Here is an 18131-nt window from a genome sequence, read left to right as displayed (position 1 = left end):
GCAACATTTCATTTTTGCTGATTCCAGAGTTACAAATTACAGAGTGAATAGAGGGAACATAAAATTCGGAGCCTTTTTTGTTTGCCCCATTTTGAGAGTAAGTGCTTTTATTAGGGATTTTCAGGATAGCTACAAACATGGGACATAATTCTCAAATACGATCCTGAACAAACAGAATTCTGAATCTCAGTAACACTGTACATTAAGATCAGGAATCTGCCTGTCACACAATTCTTTAAAGACAGTGAAAAAGATCACATCATGCAAAGGGAGCTTAATCACATTCCAAAAAATGACTCTGGATGTAACAATGTGAACTGCTAGTTAAGTTCTCAGTGACATTGAGTACTTTCTCATGTGGGTAAATAATGACTGATATTTTTAGAGGAAATTTACTAAGATCTGAACTCATGAGAAAAATTCCTGTAGGACACACATTACAAAATATGTTTAAGTACATATTCTTGTTCAATATGTACTTAAAGAATGTAAATTGTTTAAAGAAACTTTTTTATATTACACTAATGACCATAACATGAAATAGATGTATAGTTGTTACGATTCTACTTGTTCTGTAATTAAAGGGACAGTTTGAAAAAGTGATACAGCATAGCATTTTTTTAAATGGAGAAACACAACAAAGTAAGACTTTCTTAGTAGTAATGGTTTTACAGTACTGGGTTCTTACTAAGTTTTCAAATACCTAAATTAAACTAAGTGTTCATCTTAGAGTTATATATCTATATAGAAACGGATTTGGAAGGGATTTTCGTAGATATCTAATCTTACAATTTCATATTTGTCATGTGTGTATGTTTTAATGTATGTTGCATGCTTTCATCTACACTACCTCCAATTCTGTAATTTAGTTATTATCCCTATTTTACAGATGAGAAAACAGAATAAGAGAAGTTAAGTGACTTAAAGGTATATGTCTAATTTGAGGCCGATGTCTAGCTCGGCTAATTATTACCATTTTACTGCACCATACTTTAAAGACTATAGTGGAACTAGATGAGCAGGCAATAATACTATCCTATATTTATAAAGCATTTAATAAATAACCAAGTCTTTCTAATTTATTATCTTATTTAACCTTCATGACAACTGCAAGTTATGCAGAATGGGGAACTCATTTTATTGATGAGGAAACTGAAGCTCAGAGAGAAATTAAGTGACCTAAGATCACACTGATATAAGCGGCAGAGCTGAGATACCGAGGTTTTTCTTTAATATATCATATAGTCCCTTTTGAAAGCAAAATCATGCTGGAAATGAGACTAAGTTTAAAATGTAAAAGTTCAGTACTTGTTTTTGGAAAATCACAAATCATAATAGAAAAAAAAACTGTCTTTCCTAAAAGAAGCCTTTTATACTTACAGAAATGTCAATGTTTTTCTTATCACCCTCCTTCTCCAATCCATTAAACATACTAGTAAATTATATTCCACTTAATTATTTATGCAAGAGATTCACAGACTGTTTTGCACATGGTAAAGAGTTCTTGCAAGTTACTTACAGGAAAGTAGGTTTCCACAATTTCAAAATTAAGAAATCCAATTATAATCCAAACCAAGAGGGTAGCAATGGAAACAATCACAATAAAAGGAACAAAGTAGCCACTGAGTTTGTCTGCAAACTGCTGGATAGAAGCCTACAATTAAAAATAATAATATGTATATCAAAGTGACCTTTACTGATATTGAATATAGAGTATATTTGGTACTGAGCACAAACAGAAATATTTTAATAAACTCCATACTAATGCAAATGAAATTAATCAAAGGAACATGTAAAAACTAGATCAAGATGGATATTGAAAGGGCTTTAAAGAAAATACTTTCTGTTTCTCCTAGGAGTTAAATTACCTTTGAAGTTTGTGTCTCCTCCACAAGTTTTACAATTTGAGAAAGGGTAGTGTCTGCTCCAACATGGGTTGCTCGAATTAGTAGTGACCCATTCTGGTTAATGGAACCAGCGATCACTGTGCTGCCAGATTTCTTAGCCACAGGCATTGCCTCCCCTGTATGAGGGGTAAAGATAGATTTACGAAACATATATGAACACCATTGTGAAACATGTTGCTATTTGTTAATTGTCAAAAATATTTAGAAAGGAGGGTCTTACTAGATGAAATTGAACCTGGACAAATCCTAAATGAAAGTTGCCCTCTCCCTTTATTCTTATATCAGCTCTAGGTCAAACCCAGGGATACATATTTCAAACTGGAAAAACCTAATATGTTATTAGTTCTTGTTCGGAGATACTTCAGGAGTTCTACCCTAGATCTACATCATTAGTTCTCAGCCTGTTCCCAAGGAGCATTTGGAAATGTGGGAGCTAGTTTTCATTTGTAATAATGACTGGGAGGTATGGAATGCTGTCACTAGAATTTAGTGGGCTGTGGTCAGGGATAATAAATGTACTGCAATCTACAAGACAGTTTGCTAGAACTAAAAGTTGTCCCATCCAAACTAGCAATAGTGCCCCTATTGAGAAACACAGAGTCCTAAAATATTTTTCCACATAGTTCATAATCTGAGTCTCTTGTGGGTCTATCCTAAGGTTTGAGGTAGGAAAGGTATTATTTGGGTTCTACTCCAGATTGGCCTTAGTTATCCAAGATCTCTAATGCTACTCTAGGCCTACTCTCTTAAGGCAGATTCTGATGTGGAAAACTTGGAGTTGTATCCCAGCTCAGACTAGACCAATCTTTAGGGTAGAAAGACAGAATAGCTATTTGCCCAGGAAGGTTTGTCAAAGTTTATCAGTCTCTACAGCAGACTAAGACAACTTCCTTTGGTTATACATTTTAGGAATTAACAACCCTAAGTGAAACAAATCTTCTATAGCATAGCTAAAACCACAAATTAAATCTGAGGAGACTGATTTAATACAGAAAAATAACTCATGCCCTCTTTGCTCACAACTTACTGATTGCATAGGTTCCACAAAAAGTTCTTTACTCTTCACAGCCATTTTTCATTAATAATTTGGATTTATTTCACTTTCATATCATAATCCTCTGAAAGAACATACCTGTGATGAGGGACTCATCTACCATAGAATGCCCTTCAATATCATGACCATCCACTGGAAATTTGCCTCCTGGGCTCACTTTAATCATGTCTCCACGTTGTACAAGTTCCACATCCACTTGTTCTTCCCTGGAAATAAGTTAACATGTAAAGCATCATGACAATATGCTTCTCACCCTGTTCTCTCAATCCACTCTTCTTAGTTCATGTAGAGCATATAGCTCTATGATTACTACCAATGGAAGCTAGTACCAACATGTAAGCTAGGAACTATGCTGGATCTGTTCATTGCTGATGGACAGTATAGTACCTGGTACAAAGGAGACACTCTAAGTATTTGTTGAGTAGTCACTAAATGAATACATGAAAGTTTTAAAATAATGTAATGGGTTTTATTTAACTGAACAATTTAGTTATGGTTTAAAGTTGCCTGAGCAATTTATGAGTATAAAAATTAGAAACACAAAAGAATTAAATTTAATCAAACCTTTAACTCTAATTTCCAGTTTACACAGGAGTTATAGAAAAAGTGTTTGCAAGGAAGCAAGGGGACAAATTCAGACTGTGGGACATTCTACAGGACAACTGATAGAAGTTTTTTCAAGAAGCCAATTGTATGGAGAGAGAGAAATGTTTGTTCTAGATTAAAAGAGATCTAAGACATGATAGTCAAACACAATGATGAGCAGACCTTGTTTGAATTCTATTTCAAACAAAGAGGCTTAAAAAAACATTTTGGAGACAATTTGAAAAGTATTCATATGGACTGAGTATTAGATGATTTTAAGGAATTACTGTTAACTTTCTTAGGTACAATATGGTTTTGTAATTATATAAGTATGTCTTTATTTTTTAGAGATACTACAGAAATACTTAGTGGTAAAATGATATGACTGAGATTTGCTTTAAAATACCACAGCAACAACAGAAAAAAAGAAAAAATGGATAGATGAAATAAGTTTGGCAAAAAGTGGATAACTGCTGAATCTAGGAGATAAATCATATGGGTTCATTATACTCTTCTCTCTACTTCTATGTGTATTTGAAATTTTTTGTACGAGGTTAAAAAAGGAGAAGGGGTAAGAACCAAGACCAAATACCTCAGGAGGATGTTATCAGAGTCAAAGGTTACAATAGTTGCTTCTGTAGCTTGTAGTGAAATTAACTTTGCAAAAGCCTCTGAAGTTTTGCCCTATAAATTAAAACAAACATGTTGACAATCCTAAGGAAGAAAAAGTTTAGGTCTTAACTAAAAAACAGATACAACCTTTAGCATTTATCCCCTAAAAAACAGCTTTAGGAAATACATTTGTTCATCAGAAAAATTTTCACTTAAAAATTATGAAGTACATAAAATATAAAAAAGTATTATTAGGTGTAATTTATAAAGAATAATTTAAATTAGTAAGAAAAATATCAGGAATCCAATAGATACACAGGCAAAGAACATGAATAGGCAATTCATTTAAGCAGAAATAATACCCAATGTACAGAAAAATATTCATGGGAGAAATGCAAACTAAAACAACCCTTAAATACCATTTAATACCTACTAATTTAGTAAGAGTTTAGATATTACTCTATGCTGATGAAGTTGTAGTAAAACTAGTTCACTGACATACTCTTGTGGGCCCTGTAAAATTGTCAAAACTTGTATCATGAGCCATAGAAAGATTTATGTCATTTAATCCAGTAATCATGTACTTTGTAATTTATACTAATATACTACCAGTGCAATAGAAATTACTGTTAGACATGAATGTGTTCAATGCAGAATTACCTAAAATAAAACAAATTGGGAAAAATCTAATTCAGAACAAAACCGGAATGGTTTAAGAAATTACAGAACATTGATTTGACAGAATATTATTCAGAAATATCAAATAATTATCTAGAGTATAAAAAACATGGAAAAACTTTATAGTGTTGGGGTTCAAAGTGGTATGTATACTATGTTTGAAAAATTCTATAAAGTAAAGGTATGTAGAACATAAAGTAAAGGATTAGAAAGTAATTTACATTACAGCAGGAGATGATGGGTGAATTTTTTCAACATTATTTAAAACCTATATTGTCACATCAAGTTTTCAATTACTAATGTGATACAAGATAAATAAATGACACGTACTTTTCAAATGTCTCTCTCTCTTAAAATAGCATGGACATACAGTTCTATCTGCAGTATTAATTCCATATATTTGGCAAACCATCTAAAGGGATATTTAACTAAAATGTCACCAAAACAAAAAATATTCTTTCAGTAAATGGTTAACCACATAAATCAACATACATTTCCAATAAATTATCTAGAAAACTATTATGGTTATATATCTACAAAATATTTTAACAAATGTCACTTTTCTTACTTTACCTTTGCTATATGTTCCAGCCACCGACCTAATGCAATAAACACAAATAGCATAGGAGGTGTGTCAAAAAAAGTAATAGGGTTCACTTTGGCTCTCTCATACATTGCAACCAGAAGAATAACCAAAGAGTAGGCAAAAGCAATGGTGGTTGCTAGCACAATCAGTACATCCATATTCGCAGTCTTATGCTTCAGTGCTTTGTAAGCTCGAATTTAGAAGTACCAGCCTCCGAAAAACTGCAATATATGAACAGTAATCACTGAATTTTTTAAAATGGTAAAATTCACAGATACACTTCAGTAGCTAAGATATAGTATCAGTATTAACGTCCTTTGGCTTTTAACTAATCCATAAACATTAAGGAGAGATTTTAAGCTAAACAACAGTGTTTGTATTTTAGCATGTGTGTATGTGTGAAGAGCAAGGGATTTAAATTGCTCCACAGGATCTTCTGTTTTCATGCCTTGGGGCTGTTTCTATGATCCAATGGATATTCCATAATACAGAGAAAGTTAGACGGTTCTTGGATTTTTCTTTTTGATGTTAGCAGAAACAAGAACTAGGAAAATAATTACATTCTTCTGACAAGGATTTTCTATACAAAACTCACCTCCACTTTGCCAAAATTAAACCTAAGTGGTATATCACAAGCTATAGGATTTGTTGGCTGTTTTTGTTGGTAAACATACTTGGAAAGCTTATTTTTCACTAATATAGAGAAACATACTAAGATGTTTTTAAAATCACTATTTCCTTTCACAGGGATAAGATAAAGGAATAGACTTATTAGAAGGAAGTGTTCTACAGTAAAATGTTTATCCCAAAAGAAAGGATCAAAACATTCAGAAAGTTATGAACTGAAGTGCCAGGGAGAAATAAAATATATAAAGTCATATATGGTAGCAGACATGAATATCAAATCCAAAAACTTTGAACACTTGTTCCCTGCTTTGCCATTAAACAATATTCTTAGAGGTTAAATGGAATCTATTATCTACTTTAAACTAACTATTCAGTTTAAGATTATTTTTGTAAAGCATCCAGCAAAAAATGATCGGACTTCTGGCTCATACTTGTTTTTCAGTTAAAAATAAGCTTGCCTGCCACATTTTGGCTATTTTCTTTATTAACAAATATGCTTCCTAACATTTCACTTACCTGAACAGGTACAGACAATAAAAAGGACAGCAAATTCATAATGGATAATCCTGGCAGGATCTGGTGCTCCAGGAACATGGAAGAATGAATGTTGATCATTTCTTCTTGACTCATGTTCTGATTATGGTGAAGAATTGCAAGGTGGTGGTCCATAACCATCATATATATCATCAGCCCCATTACAGGAATACAGAAAAACAGGCTCACAAGGAAGGACCGCCTCCATCTTATATAAAAAAATAATAAAAGAAAAATCCTTTTAGTAAGTAGCTTATAGTTAAAGACTTTACATATTATAGAGAAAAACAGTAAGTTATCACCACTCCACTCAGTATGATACTGTAAAAACTGTCATTCTATCAGGATATTAAATTTGTAATGAGAAGCCAAAATTTGTTTATTACTGACACCCCAAAAGTACTTACTGTCTTATTTCTCATTTATAGTCTAGGTGATTTGCTGATAGATCTTTCTTGACCAAAGAAGCTTCAAAACCTAAATTCTAAGGAAATTATGAGAAAAATATTATTTCATTGAATGTATAAATATTACATAAAGGAATTCTAAGTCATGGTATTGTAATTAAGAACAATTCAGTTCAATTACTGAGTGCAAGCCACTCTGGGGAATACAAAGATGATGATGTGGTTCCTGCTCTTAATTACCTTTGTAATATTTTCTCAACTCTAGTTAATGTCTGTCCTACTGTTCTTAAACTAATGATTCAAGGTCAGTGTTCCTTAGTAGGGGTTATAATTATATCAAGAGATAACTATAGTCTCTAATAAGTAATTTTAGAAACAAGCAGAATCTGTTCCTTGGTCAGACTGACAGAGTGTTTGATGACCTAAATAAAGACAAAATTCAGCAGTTAAACAATGACTATCACATTTAGACAAGCAAAATCTACTAATATTAACATATGCCAGTTTTTAAAAAATTAGCTTTGATATACATGCACACACATATATATGTATACATAAACACACATACACCTTGAACAAGGTACAGAATACTGAATCATAGGCTTTAATGCTAGTACCATACAAAACACATTATTTAAGAACTTGTATATGCAGTCTTTACTCTTGTTCTCTCAGAAAAAGAACATGAATAAAAATTATTTTCCCCAATAAAACAAAGTATAAAAAGGAAATGATACTTAAGTAAGACTCACGTGAGCATAGACAGCAAAATATATTTTCTACTATGAGGGAAAATGCTGTCATCTTACATTAGTTGGCAGTGTAGCACAGTGAAAAGAGCCAGCCTGGATTTAGAACTTCTGTTCTCCTCAGTTTCCTCTCCCCCAACATGAAGGTAACTACACTAATTTTAAGGGATACTGTGAGAATTAAATTAAAAGTTGAAGCTTTGTGATCTTGGTAACTGCCACCTAACAGATACTCATAATGTTAGCTTCACAAAGATGTCAATGGTATTGTTGTCAATACTAATGGAATCTTATCTGAACTATTAGCAGCTTTAAATAAGATCATTACACCATTTTTGTACCACATTGAAGCTTTTAAAGCATTTCACATGAATTACCACCTAAGATTTACTGAAGAACACAAGATGAGTCTGTCATAAAGAAAAGGGTTTGACTTTAAAATTTTTTACTCTAATGTAAAAACAAGACATTTACTTTGACCTAAAAAACAATAAAGCATCTAGCAGAATGCTTCACTTTCTTAATGATTAGAATGACTCTTAGTCATAACCAATTACACCTAACTTTTGTCCATTTTCTAAACACCCATAAATGATTTACAGGTAGTAGTAAATCATACGCAGTTCTAACATAAACCTGTTCCTGATTAATAGTGTCAATGTTCCTCTGACTCTTCCTGACAAAGTACAAGAAAAAAATGCAGACACATTTTGATCAAATGTTGAGACAGATCTTGTGTGAAGTACTCAAGAGAGTCAACTTTTTTTTTTCATTCTCTCCTATGCAAAACTTATTCAAGAGAACTTATTCAAGAGAGCACTGATTGAATATGGAAGAACACACAATGCAGTCTTAGCACTTACTTCAGTTGTATAGATAATATCTCTAGGACCAATAATTTCTGGATCATATTTAATATGTGCTTTGTTGGTTGCCAGGGCCACAGAGCAGTAGAAGATTCTGCTGTGTTTTGTGAGAGTAGACTCTATTTCATGTACACAGGAGGCACAAGTCATTCCTCTCACCTGTTAAACACAAAGGCTTTGTTATTCAGAAATACTTTTCCCTCTGTTAAACATGAGGAGAATTATTACTTTTAACTAAAAGGACTCTTATAACATGGGATTACCACACAACATCCTAACTATGTTTAGATATGATCATAACAAAATTTTTATACCATACTGAAACAAAGATATGGTACTAGCTGCAACAGGCTTGAGAAAAAATCAGTATCTCATTAAAAGTCCCCTACTTCCTGTCACTATTGCTCAGTGATAAAGAATTTGGCATTTATCATTTTTCTTTCTATCCAATGCCTCGCTTCCTGCCAGATATGATTTTCATTTTGCTGAAGTATAGCCTTTAATACTTTATTTAGTGGGGGTTTACGGGTGGGAAACCTTTTTGGCCTTTGTATGTGTAAAAATATTGTTTCTCTATATCTTGAGTGGATTTATAGTTTAGTTGAACACTAAATTCTAAGTTGGAGAGGCAGGACTACCAGAGTGGCTATGTGAGGAGCTTGGCTAAACTTCTCTCCTAAAAAAAACTGGACAAAATTGGCAAAAACAACCACTGAAACATTCTGGAAATTGACCAAAGAAGAAATTAGGAACCATTTATTCAAGAATATCTACTATGGGGATATTAGCAAAAATGGTGGAGGAAGGATCTTTGAAAATTCTCTCTATAAAAGCAATGAGAAAACTGTTAAATATTATCAAAATCAAAATTTTCAGAAATCTACAAATTAAAAAGAAAACTTGCAGCAATCTGGGAAGCATTTATTCAAGAAAAAGTAATGAATCTTGATAAGAATAGCAATTTTGTGGTGTTATACTTGAACTATGCCCATTCCTGCCCAAGCTCTGAGGTACCATTGAAAACCAACAGCCCACAATCACAGTGAAATCAGCAGCATGGAAGCCACCAGAGAGGCAGAACAGGGTTGGAGCACCTTCAAAGCTTCATTCCCAGAAAATTATCATTATTTAACCTGACAGTTTCCTGGAAGACTCCACCTGTGAGGCTCTCTCTGTTTGCCCTGACTAGAGCTCAGTCACTATGAAAAGCCTTTCCCCATGTAAATTATGTCAAAATCAATTAGAGGCAATTGTTTAACTTCGTGGCTGCCTGAGGCAGTGAGTAACAGTTGGGATAAACAATAGGCTAAAAAAAAACTTAAAAGGAAAAGCTGAGGAAGCAGATGTCCATAGGCTGTGAAAAGCTCCAACAAATTCTTGAGTATTTAGAAGGCCACTCATATTCCTAGGTCTGTGGGCACGTCCAGGGCTTAGCATATGATCAGGAAAGATATGAGAAGGTCCTAAGCTCTCACCTCAGGCTGACATTGAGGCTCGGGGCAAGCACGAAGTGAAAACTAAAGCAGAGATGCAGCTGCATGACTGAAAATTGAGGGCATGCCCAAATAGGTACATAGAACCCACTGGAAAAGATTGAGAGACTTATTGTTTCCAAATATTTAATGAAATATCTCGCCAACCATTAACTGACTACTAAAATAGTTGAGCAGAGACTTCAATGGCCACACAAAACAAAGAATATAGCAACAGAAACAGTAACAACAATAAACACTGGAGAGAAAAGAGAATCTGATTTCCAAAAATGTCACATTGTATCATTTAAAATGTCCAGTTTTCAGTCAAAAATTACAAGAAATTTAAAGAAAACAATCAAGTATGACCCATACACAGAACACAAAGCTATCAACAGAAACTGTCCTTGAGGAAGCACAAATGTTGTACTTCATAAACAATGACATTAAATAGGCTGTTTAAGATATATTCAAAGAACAAAACCATGTCTAAACAATTAAAGGAAAGTATGAGAATGATATATCACCAAATAAAAAATATCAATAAAGAGACATAAATTATATTTTTAGAAAAAGAACCAAATAGTGTTAGTTTTAGGTCCTGGGCCCTCACCCCACCACCACCCTTAGGAATTCTGTGATAGAGCCACTGCCCCTCTGTGCCCTAGGAACCCTGCAGGTCTGCAATAAGCCACCACCCCCACCCTTAGGAATCCTGAATGTTAAAAGTTTAAACTTGCCTGCTTCCAAGCCCCTGCTTTCAAATCAGCCAACGGAAACTTGCCAACTACCCACTTTCCCCAAAGCCCAAAAGTAGCCACTAAGAAACTGTACACCTAGATCTGCCAGCCTCCCCTTCCCTGGACAAAGAACTTCCCACCAACCATCCTTTATAGGGCCTTCTGTCCCTTGGCTTGGGTCTGTTGCCATTTTCTTAGGCTTCAGCCCACCTGCACATGGCCAGACAATAAAACTCCTTTTGATTGAGTTTTCTTCTCTTCTCAATTGAAAATCCTAACAAATAGAAATTATGGAGTTGAAAAGGACAATAAATAAAATGAAAAATTCACTAGAAGGGCTCATTAGTAGATTTGATGAGGCAGAATGAAGAATCTGCAAACTTGAAGAAAAACCAATTGAGATTACCCACTCTGAAAATAGGAAAAAAAGGAGAACAAAGAAAAATGAACAGAGCCTCAGACACCTATTGGATCAAGCATACAAACATACACATAATGAGAGTTCCAGAAAAATAGGAAAAAAGAAGCAGACAGAAAATCTGAAAAAATGAGACAAAAATGTCCCAAATTTGATAATAGACATTAATTTATACATCCAAGAAGCTCAACTACAAATAGAATAAACTCAAAGAGATCTATAGTTATATATCATGATCCAACTGTTAAAAGCCAAAAGCAAGGAGACAATCTTAAAAGCAGGGGGAAAAAAGGACAACTCATCATATACAAGGGATTCATAATAAGAATAATAGTTGACTTCTAAATGTAAACCATGGAGGCCAGAAGGCCATGGGATGACATATTCAAAGTGCTGAAAGTAAAAGACTGTCAACCAAGAATGCTACAGCTGGCAAAACTATACTCCTTCAAATATGAAAATATGAAGAAGGAAATAAGACATTCCAAGACATATGTACCAGAACACTGGCACTAGCAAAACTGCTTTAAAAGAAATACTAAAAGGAGTCCTTCAGGTTGAAATGAAAAGACACTAGACAGTAACTCAAAACCACATGAATAAATAAAGAGCTCTAATAAAGAACCTAAAATGGTGGCTAGGAGAGACAGGACAAAAAAACACCTCCATGAAAAATACAAGATAAAAGCCAGAAAGTGACCCAGAACACCAGTTCCAGTGATGCACCAGCTGGACAAGGTCTCCTAAATCAACAGGGACTGCGCACTTGGTGAAACTGGGAGTCTGTGTTCTGAAACGAGTGAGTAAGCCTGCTGAATATCTGGCAGCCATGCTGCAGTATGGGGAAACCATAGCTTGGTGTTTGGAGGCAGACTAGTTCTTTTTTAAAAAACCCAAAAGCAGCCGCAGATACGGCAGCAAGAACCATACAGTGAAGCACGGCAGTAATGGGCTGTGCGAATGCCTCAATATTTGACATGGAAGATAGCCTTTCATGCGCCTGCTGCTGATTGTCTCAGAGCGAGGAAGGCAGAGGTGAGAAAAAAGGGGAAACTAACCATGCCCCTTGCAGCCATCTTCCCAGCAGGCTGGGAATGCTCCTGCCTAGTGCCAGCGCCAAAGCCCAGAGCCTCGCCAAAAAAAAAAAACCCAGTGTAACATGAAGTGTTTCCAGCATCACATGCACAAGCCACAATATTGGGCGTGGACAGTAGCCTGTTGTGCATCCACAGCTAATTGTCCTGGAGCTGGGAAGATGGAGCCATGTGAAAAGAGGGAAATTAACATGCCCCATACAGTCATCCTTACAGCAGGCTGGGAACACCCCTGCATGGCCCAGCAGCCCGGAACTTTCCTTGAGAGACAGCGCGCACTTTTGACGTAGCACAGCCTTCCCTCAGCAGAGGCCCTAGAAGGGCATGGCTTAGAAGAGGGACCCACTCAGAAATCCCAGGGACCATACGCCAATACCAAGGACTTGTGGGTCAGCAGCAAAGGCAATCTGTGGTGAGACTGAATGGAAGTTTTAGACTCTTGCAACAGCCTTAAATCTTCAGGAACACCTGGGATGTTTGATTACTAAAGCTGTCCTCCCTCCCTAACTGCTCAGACACATGCCCCACATTCAGGGCGGACAGCACCAACAACACACCCAAACTTGGTGCACCAATTGGACCCCACAAGAACCAGACCCCCACACACCACAAGGATAAAGTTGGGGAGAACTGACTTGAGGGGAATAGGTGACTCACAAACACTATCTGCTGGTTAGTTAGAGAAAGTATATGCCACCAAGCTATAGATCTGACAAATTAGAGGTTAGTTTTCGAATAATCCTACATATCCTAAAAGAACCCTGTGAAGTTCAGCAAATGTGAAGAGGTCAAAAACAACAGAAAAATTTAAAGCACATGATAAAACAACACAATATGGAGAACCCAAACCCAAACACCCAAATTAAAAGATCAAAGGAGACACAGTACTTGGAGCAATTAATCAAAGAACTAAAGATGAACAACAAGAGTATGGCACAGGATATAAAGGACATGAAAAAGAGCATGGCACAGGATATAAAGGACATGAAGAAGACCCTAGAAGAGCATAAAGAAGAAATTGCAAGAGTAAATAAAAAAGTAGATGATCTTATGGAAATAAAAGAAACTGTTGACCAATTAAAAAGATTCTGGATATTCATACAAGACTAGAGGAAGCTGAACAATGAATCAGTGACCTCGAGGGCCACAGAATGGAAAATGAAAGAACAAAAGAAAGAATGGGGAAAAAATTGAAAAACTCGAAATGGACCTCAGGGATATGATAGATAAAATAAAACATCCAAATGTAAGACTCATTGGTGTCCCAGAAAGCGAAGAGAAGGGTAAAGGTCTAGAAAGAGTATTCAGAGAAATTGTTGGGGAAAAATTCCCAAACCTTCTACACAATATAAATACACAAAGCATAAATGCCTGGTGAGCTCCAAATAGAGTAAATCCAAATAAACCCATTCCAAGACATATTCTGATCAGACTGTCAAATACTGAAGAGAAGGAGCAAGTTCTGAAAGCAGCAAGAGAAAAGCAATTCACCACATACAAAGGAAACAACATAAGACTAAGTAGTGACAACTCAGCAGCCACTATGGAGGCGAGAAGGCAGTGTCAGGACATAACTAAACTTCTGAGAGAGAAAAATTTCCAATCAAGAGTACTTTATCCAGCAAAGCTCTCCTTCAAATTTGAGGGAGAGCTTAAATTTTTCACAGACAAACAAATGCTGAGAGATTTTGCTAATAAAAGACCTGCCCTACTTCACATACTAAAGAGAGCCCTACTGACAGAGAAACAAAGAAAGGAGAGAGAGAGATGGAGAAAGTTTAAGTATTAAAGAGATTCAATATTGGTTCATTAAAGGACAATGAGAAAGAGAGGGAAAAAATACATCTGACAAACATAAAACCAGAGGATAGGATGGCCGATTCAAGAAATGAATTCACAGAAATAATGTTGAATGTAAGTGGATTAAACTCCTCAATTAAAAGATATAGATTGGCAGAATGGATCAAAAAATATGAACCATCAATATGTTGCATACAAGAGACTCATCTTAGACACAGGGACACAAAGAAACTGAAAGTGAAAGGATGGAAAAAAATATTTCATGCAAGCTACAGCCAAAAGAAAGCAGGTGTGGCAATATTAATCTCAGATAAAATAGACTTTAAATGCAGGGATGTTTTGAGAGATAAAGAAGGCCACTACATAGTAATAAAAGGGCAATTCAACAAGAAGAAATAACAATCATAAATGTCTATGCACCCAATCAAGGTGCCACAAAATACATGAGAGAAACACTGGCAAAACTAAAGGAAGCAATTGATGTTTCCACAATAATTGTGGGAGACTTCAACACATCACTCTCTCCTATAGTTAAATCAACCAGACAGAAGACCAACAAGGAAATTGAAAACCTAAACAATCGGATAAATGAATTTGATTTAACAGACATATATAGAACATTACATCCCAAATCGCCAGGATACACATTCTTCTCTAGTGATCACGGAACTTTCTCCAGAATAGACCATATGCTGGGACATAAAACAAGCCTCAATAAATTTTAAAAAATTGAAATTATTCAAAGCACATTCTTTGACCACAACGGAATACAATTAGAAGTCAGTAACCATCAGAGACTTAGAAAATTCACAAACATCTGGAGGTTAAACAACATACTCCTAAAAATAAATGGTTTATAATGTAGACTGTAGGGCAACTAGTGATAGAGAGCAATTAATGAAGGGGGAATGATAACCCAATAAGAACAGATAAGCTATCGTGGGTAAATTTAACATTCTGGGAATGCCCAGGAATGAGCATAGTTTGTTAATTTCTGATGGCTATGTTAGGAACAAGTTCACAGAAATGCTGCTATATTAGGTTATTTTCTTGGGGTAGAGTAGGAACATGTTGGACTCCCTTGTTACGGTTTGTTTGAAATGTTGTTTTTATTGTATGTTTTTTTTTTATTTTTTTCTATAGTTGATTTAAAAAAAAGTTAATAATTAAAAAAAAAATGAAAAAAATATGCAGAGCCCCCTTGAGGAGCTGGTGGAGAATGCAGGGGTGTTGGGCTCCCCCACATCGATGGTTGCTGATGTGCTCACAGACATAGGGGACTGGTGGTTTGATGGGCTGAGGCCTCTACCACAGGACTTGCCCTTGGAAAGACTGTTGCTGCAAAGGAGAGGTTAGGCCTCCCTGTAATTGTGCCTAAGAGCCTCCTCCTGAGTGCCTCTTTGTTGCTCAGATGTGGCCCTGTCTCTCTAGCTAAGCCAACCTGGCAGGTGAAATCACTGCCCTCCTCCTTAAGTGGGATCTGACACCCAGGGGAGTGAATCCCCCTGATAACGTGGAATATGACTCCTGGGGAGGAACGTAGACCTGGCATCATGGGATGGAGAACATCTTCTTGACCAAAAGGTGGATATCAAAGGCAATGAAATAAGCTTCAGTGGCAGAGAGATTCCAAAAGGAGCCGAAAGGTCGCTCTGGTGGGCACTCTTACGCACAATATAGACAACCCATTTTAGGTTCTAATGAATTGGAATAGCTAGCAGTAAATACCTGAAACTATCAAACTACAACCCAGAACCCATGAATCTTGAAGACAATTGTATAAAAATGTAGCTTATGAGGGGTGACAACGTGACTGGGAAAGCCACATGGACCACATTCTCCTTTGCCCAGTGTATGGATTAATGAGTAGAAAAATGGGGGAAGAAAAAAAAGAGGCACCCAGTGTTCTTTTTTACTTTAATTGCTCTTTTTCCCTTTAATTTTTATTCTTATTATTTTTGCGTGTGTGGTAATGAAAATGTCAAAAATTAGTTTTGGTGATGAATGCACAACTATATAATGGTGCTGTAAAGAATTGAATGTATGCTTTGTTTTGTATGACTGCATTGTATGTGAATATATCTCAATAAATATGAATTTTAAAAAAGAGCTCTAGTAAAGGCAACTACATAGGTAAATGTAAAAATAGTATAAGTGAATTCTTTGTTTGTAACTCCTTTTGATCTCCTATCTGATTTAAAAGAAAACTGCATAAGACAATCATTATAAATCTGCATGATGAGCACACAATATATAAATGTGTAATGTGTATGACTATAAGAACACAAAGGATGGGAGGGAACAGAGCAACATAGGAGCAAAGTTTTTAATACTACTGAAATTAAGTAAGTAATAATCCAAACTACATTGTTGTAAATTAAGATGTTAATTGCAACCCCCAGGGGTATATTAAAGAAAATAAAAATATATATTCAGTAAAAGAAACAAGAAAGTAATTAAAATGATATATTAGAAACTATCGGTTTAATTCAATTAGGAGGCAGAATGGAGGAATAGAGGAATAAAGACCTCATACATAAAGAAAACAAGTAGAAAAATGGCAGGCATAAATCCCACCTCATTAGTTGTTGCAGTAAATGTCAATGGATAAAACACTACAGGTAAAAGGCAGAAGTTGGAAGAATGGATTAGTAAAACACGTTCCAACTACATGCCATCTATAAGAGATACACTTTAGATTCAGAGACACAAAATGGTTGACAGTAAAAGGCTGGACAAAATATTCAAACAATAATCAAGAGACCTGGAGTAGTTACACTAACATCAGACAAAACAAACTTAAGGCAAAAATTCTTAATAGAGACAAAGGATACTTTATAATGATAAAAGGACCAATCTATCAAGAAGATGCAATAATTAAAAACACAGACACCACAGATTTCATGTTTGACACTTAATACTTACCTATCAACAAATCATTCTTCCTGACCTTAACAAAATCAATAGTGTCTATTTGAGTGAAAAAAACAGAACAAAACAAAACACATACACCAGTCCTGAACTAGATGGTGCAATGTGAAGCTTCAGGACTCCATTACCCCACAGAGGCTTTGAACAACCACAAAGAATGGGTAGAAACACCTTTCTCAAAGTTCCAGACAACAGTTAAAGGAATGTAGTAATAAGGCACGTGCTGAAATAAGATAAAGGCCCTTAAAAGCAGTATGTTTTCATGATACCCTGTTGGCACCACCCCATCCCTCATTAACTCAGCTCCCAGTGAGGACAGCTAATCCCAGTTCTGGAGGGAACAGAATAACCCTTGTGCACATACTGGGAGCGTGTATGTCTAGCCCAATCTGTCTGGTGGTAGCCTGAGGGATTCGCCAGCCCAGAACTTGTCCTGCATGTAGAAGGCAATTCACAGAAGACCTTATGGCTCACACTCCCTTTACCCACAGTATGGACAAATGAGTAGAAAAAATGGGGACAAAAAGTAAATGAATAATATGGAGGAGGGGAATATGGGACGTTAGAGTGTTCTTTTTGCTTTTATTCTTATTTTTATCTTTTGGAATAATGCAAATGTTCAAAAATTGTGATGGAATGTACAATTACATGATGATACTGTGAAAAATTGTTTTACACTTTGGATGACTATGATAAATGAATATATTTCAATTTTAAAGAAGTAAATGAAGGGGGAGGAGCAGTATGGGATGCTTTGAATGTTCTCTTTTAGTTTTATTCTCATTTTCATTTTTATTTTTTAGCATGATGAAAATGTTCAAAAGTTGATTGTGGTGTTGAATGCACAACTATATGATGAAACTGGGAACAATTGTACACTCTGGATGACTGTATGTTATGTGAATATATTCCAATAAAATTACATTAAAAAAGAATGCAGTTCACAGAGCTCTCCTATAGAACACTGTGGGAGAGCAGTCAAGTAGATGCCTGGGGCAAGAGATTGCTGGCTGTAGGATAAACAGTACAGTCCCCCTGGGACTGTAAGGAAACTGTTTCCTATGGAAGAGT

The 18131-nt window shown here is 35.5% G+C and overlaps 1 protein-coding gene across 1 annotated transcript in view; it reads right to left on the bottom strand.

Annotated features, from left to right (window-relative positions):
* ATP7A (ATPase copper transporting alpha) overlaps positions 1-18131 on the bottom strand; it is a 101303-nt gene that overhangs the window by 16720 nt on the left and 66452 nt on the right. Inside the window, 8 exon segments of the mRNA XM_037822881.1 lie at positions 1520-1654; positions 1869-2023; positions 3040-3167; positions 4139-4230; positions 5410-5643; positions 6566-6791; positions 6991-7067; positions 8603-8764. Of these exon segments, the coding sequence (XP_037678809.1) occupies positions 1520-1654; positions 1869-2023; positions 3040-3167; positions 4139-4230; positions 5410-5643; positions 6566-6791; positions 6991-7067; positions 8603-8764 (1209 nt within the window).

This window comes from Choloepus didactylus, chromosome Y (assembly GCF_015220235.1).
Source record: "Choloepus didactylus isolate mChoDid1 chromosome Y, mChoDid1.pri, whole genome shotgun sequence".
Classification (NCBI taxonomy): Eukaryota; Metazoa; Chordata; class Mammalia; order Pilosa; family Megalonychidae; genus Choloepus; species Choloepus didactylus.
This window is presented reverse-complemented; position numbering and strand designations above follow the sequence as displayed.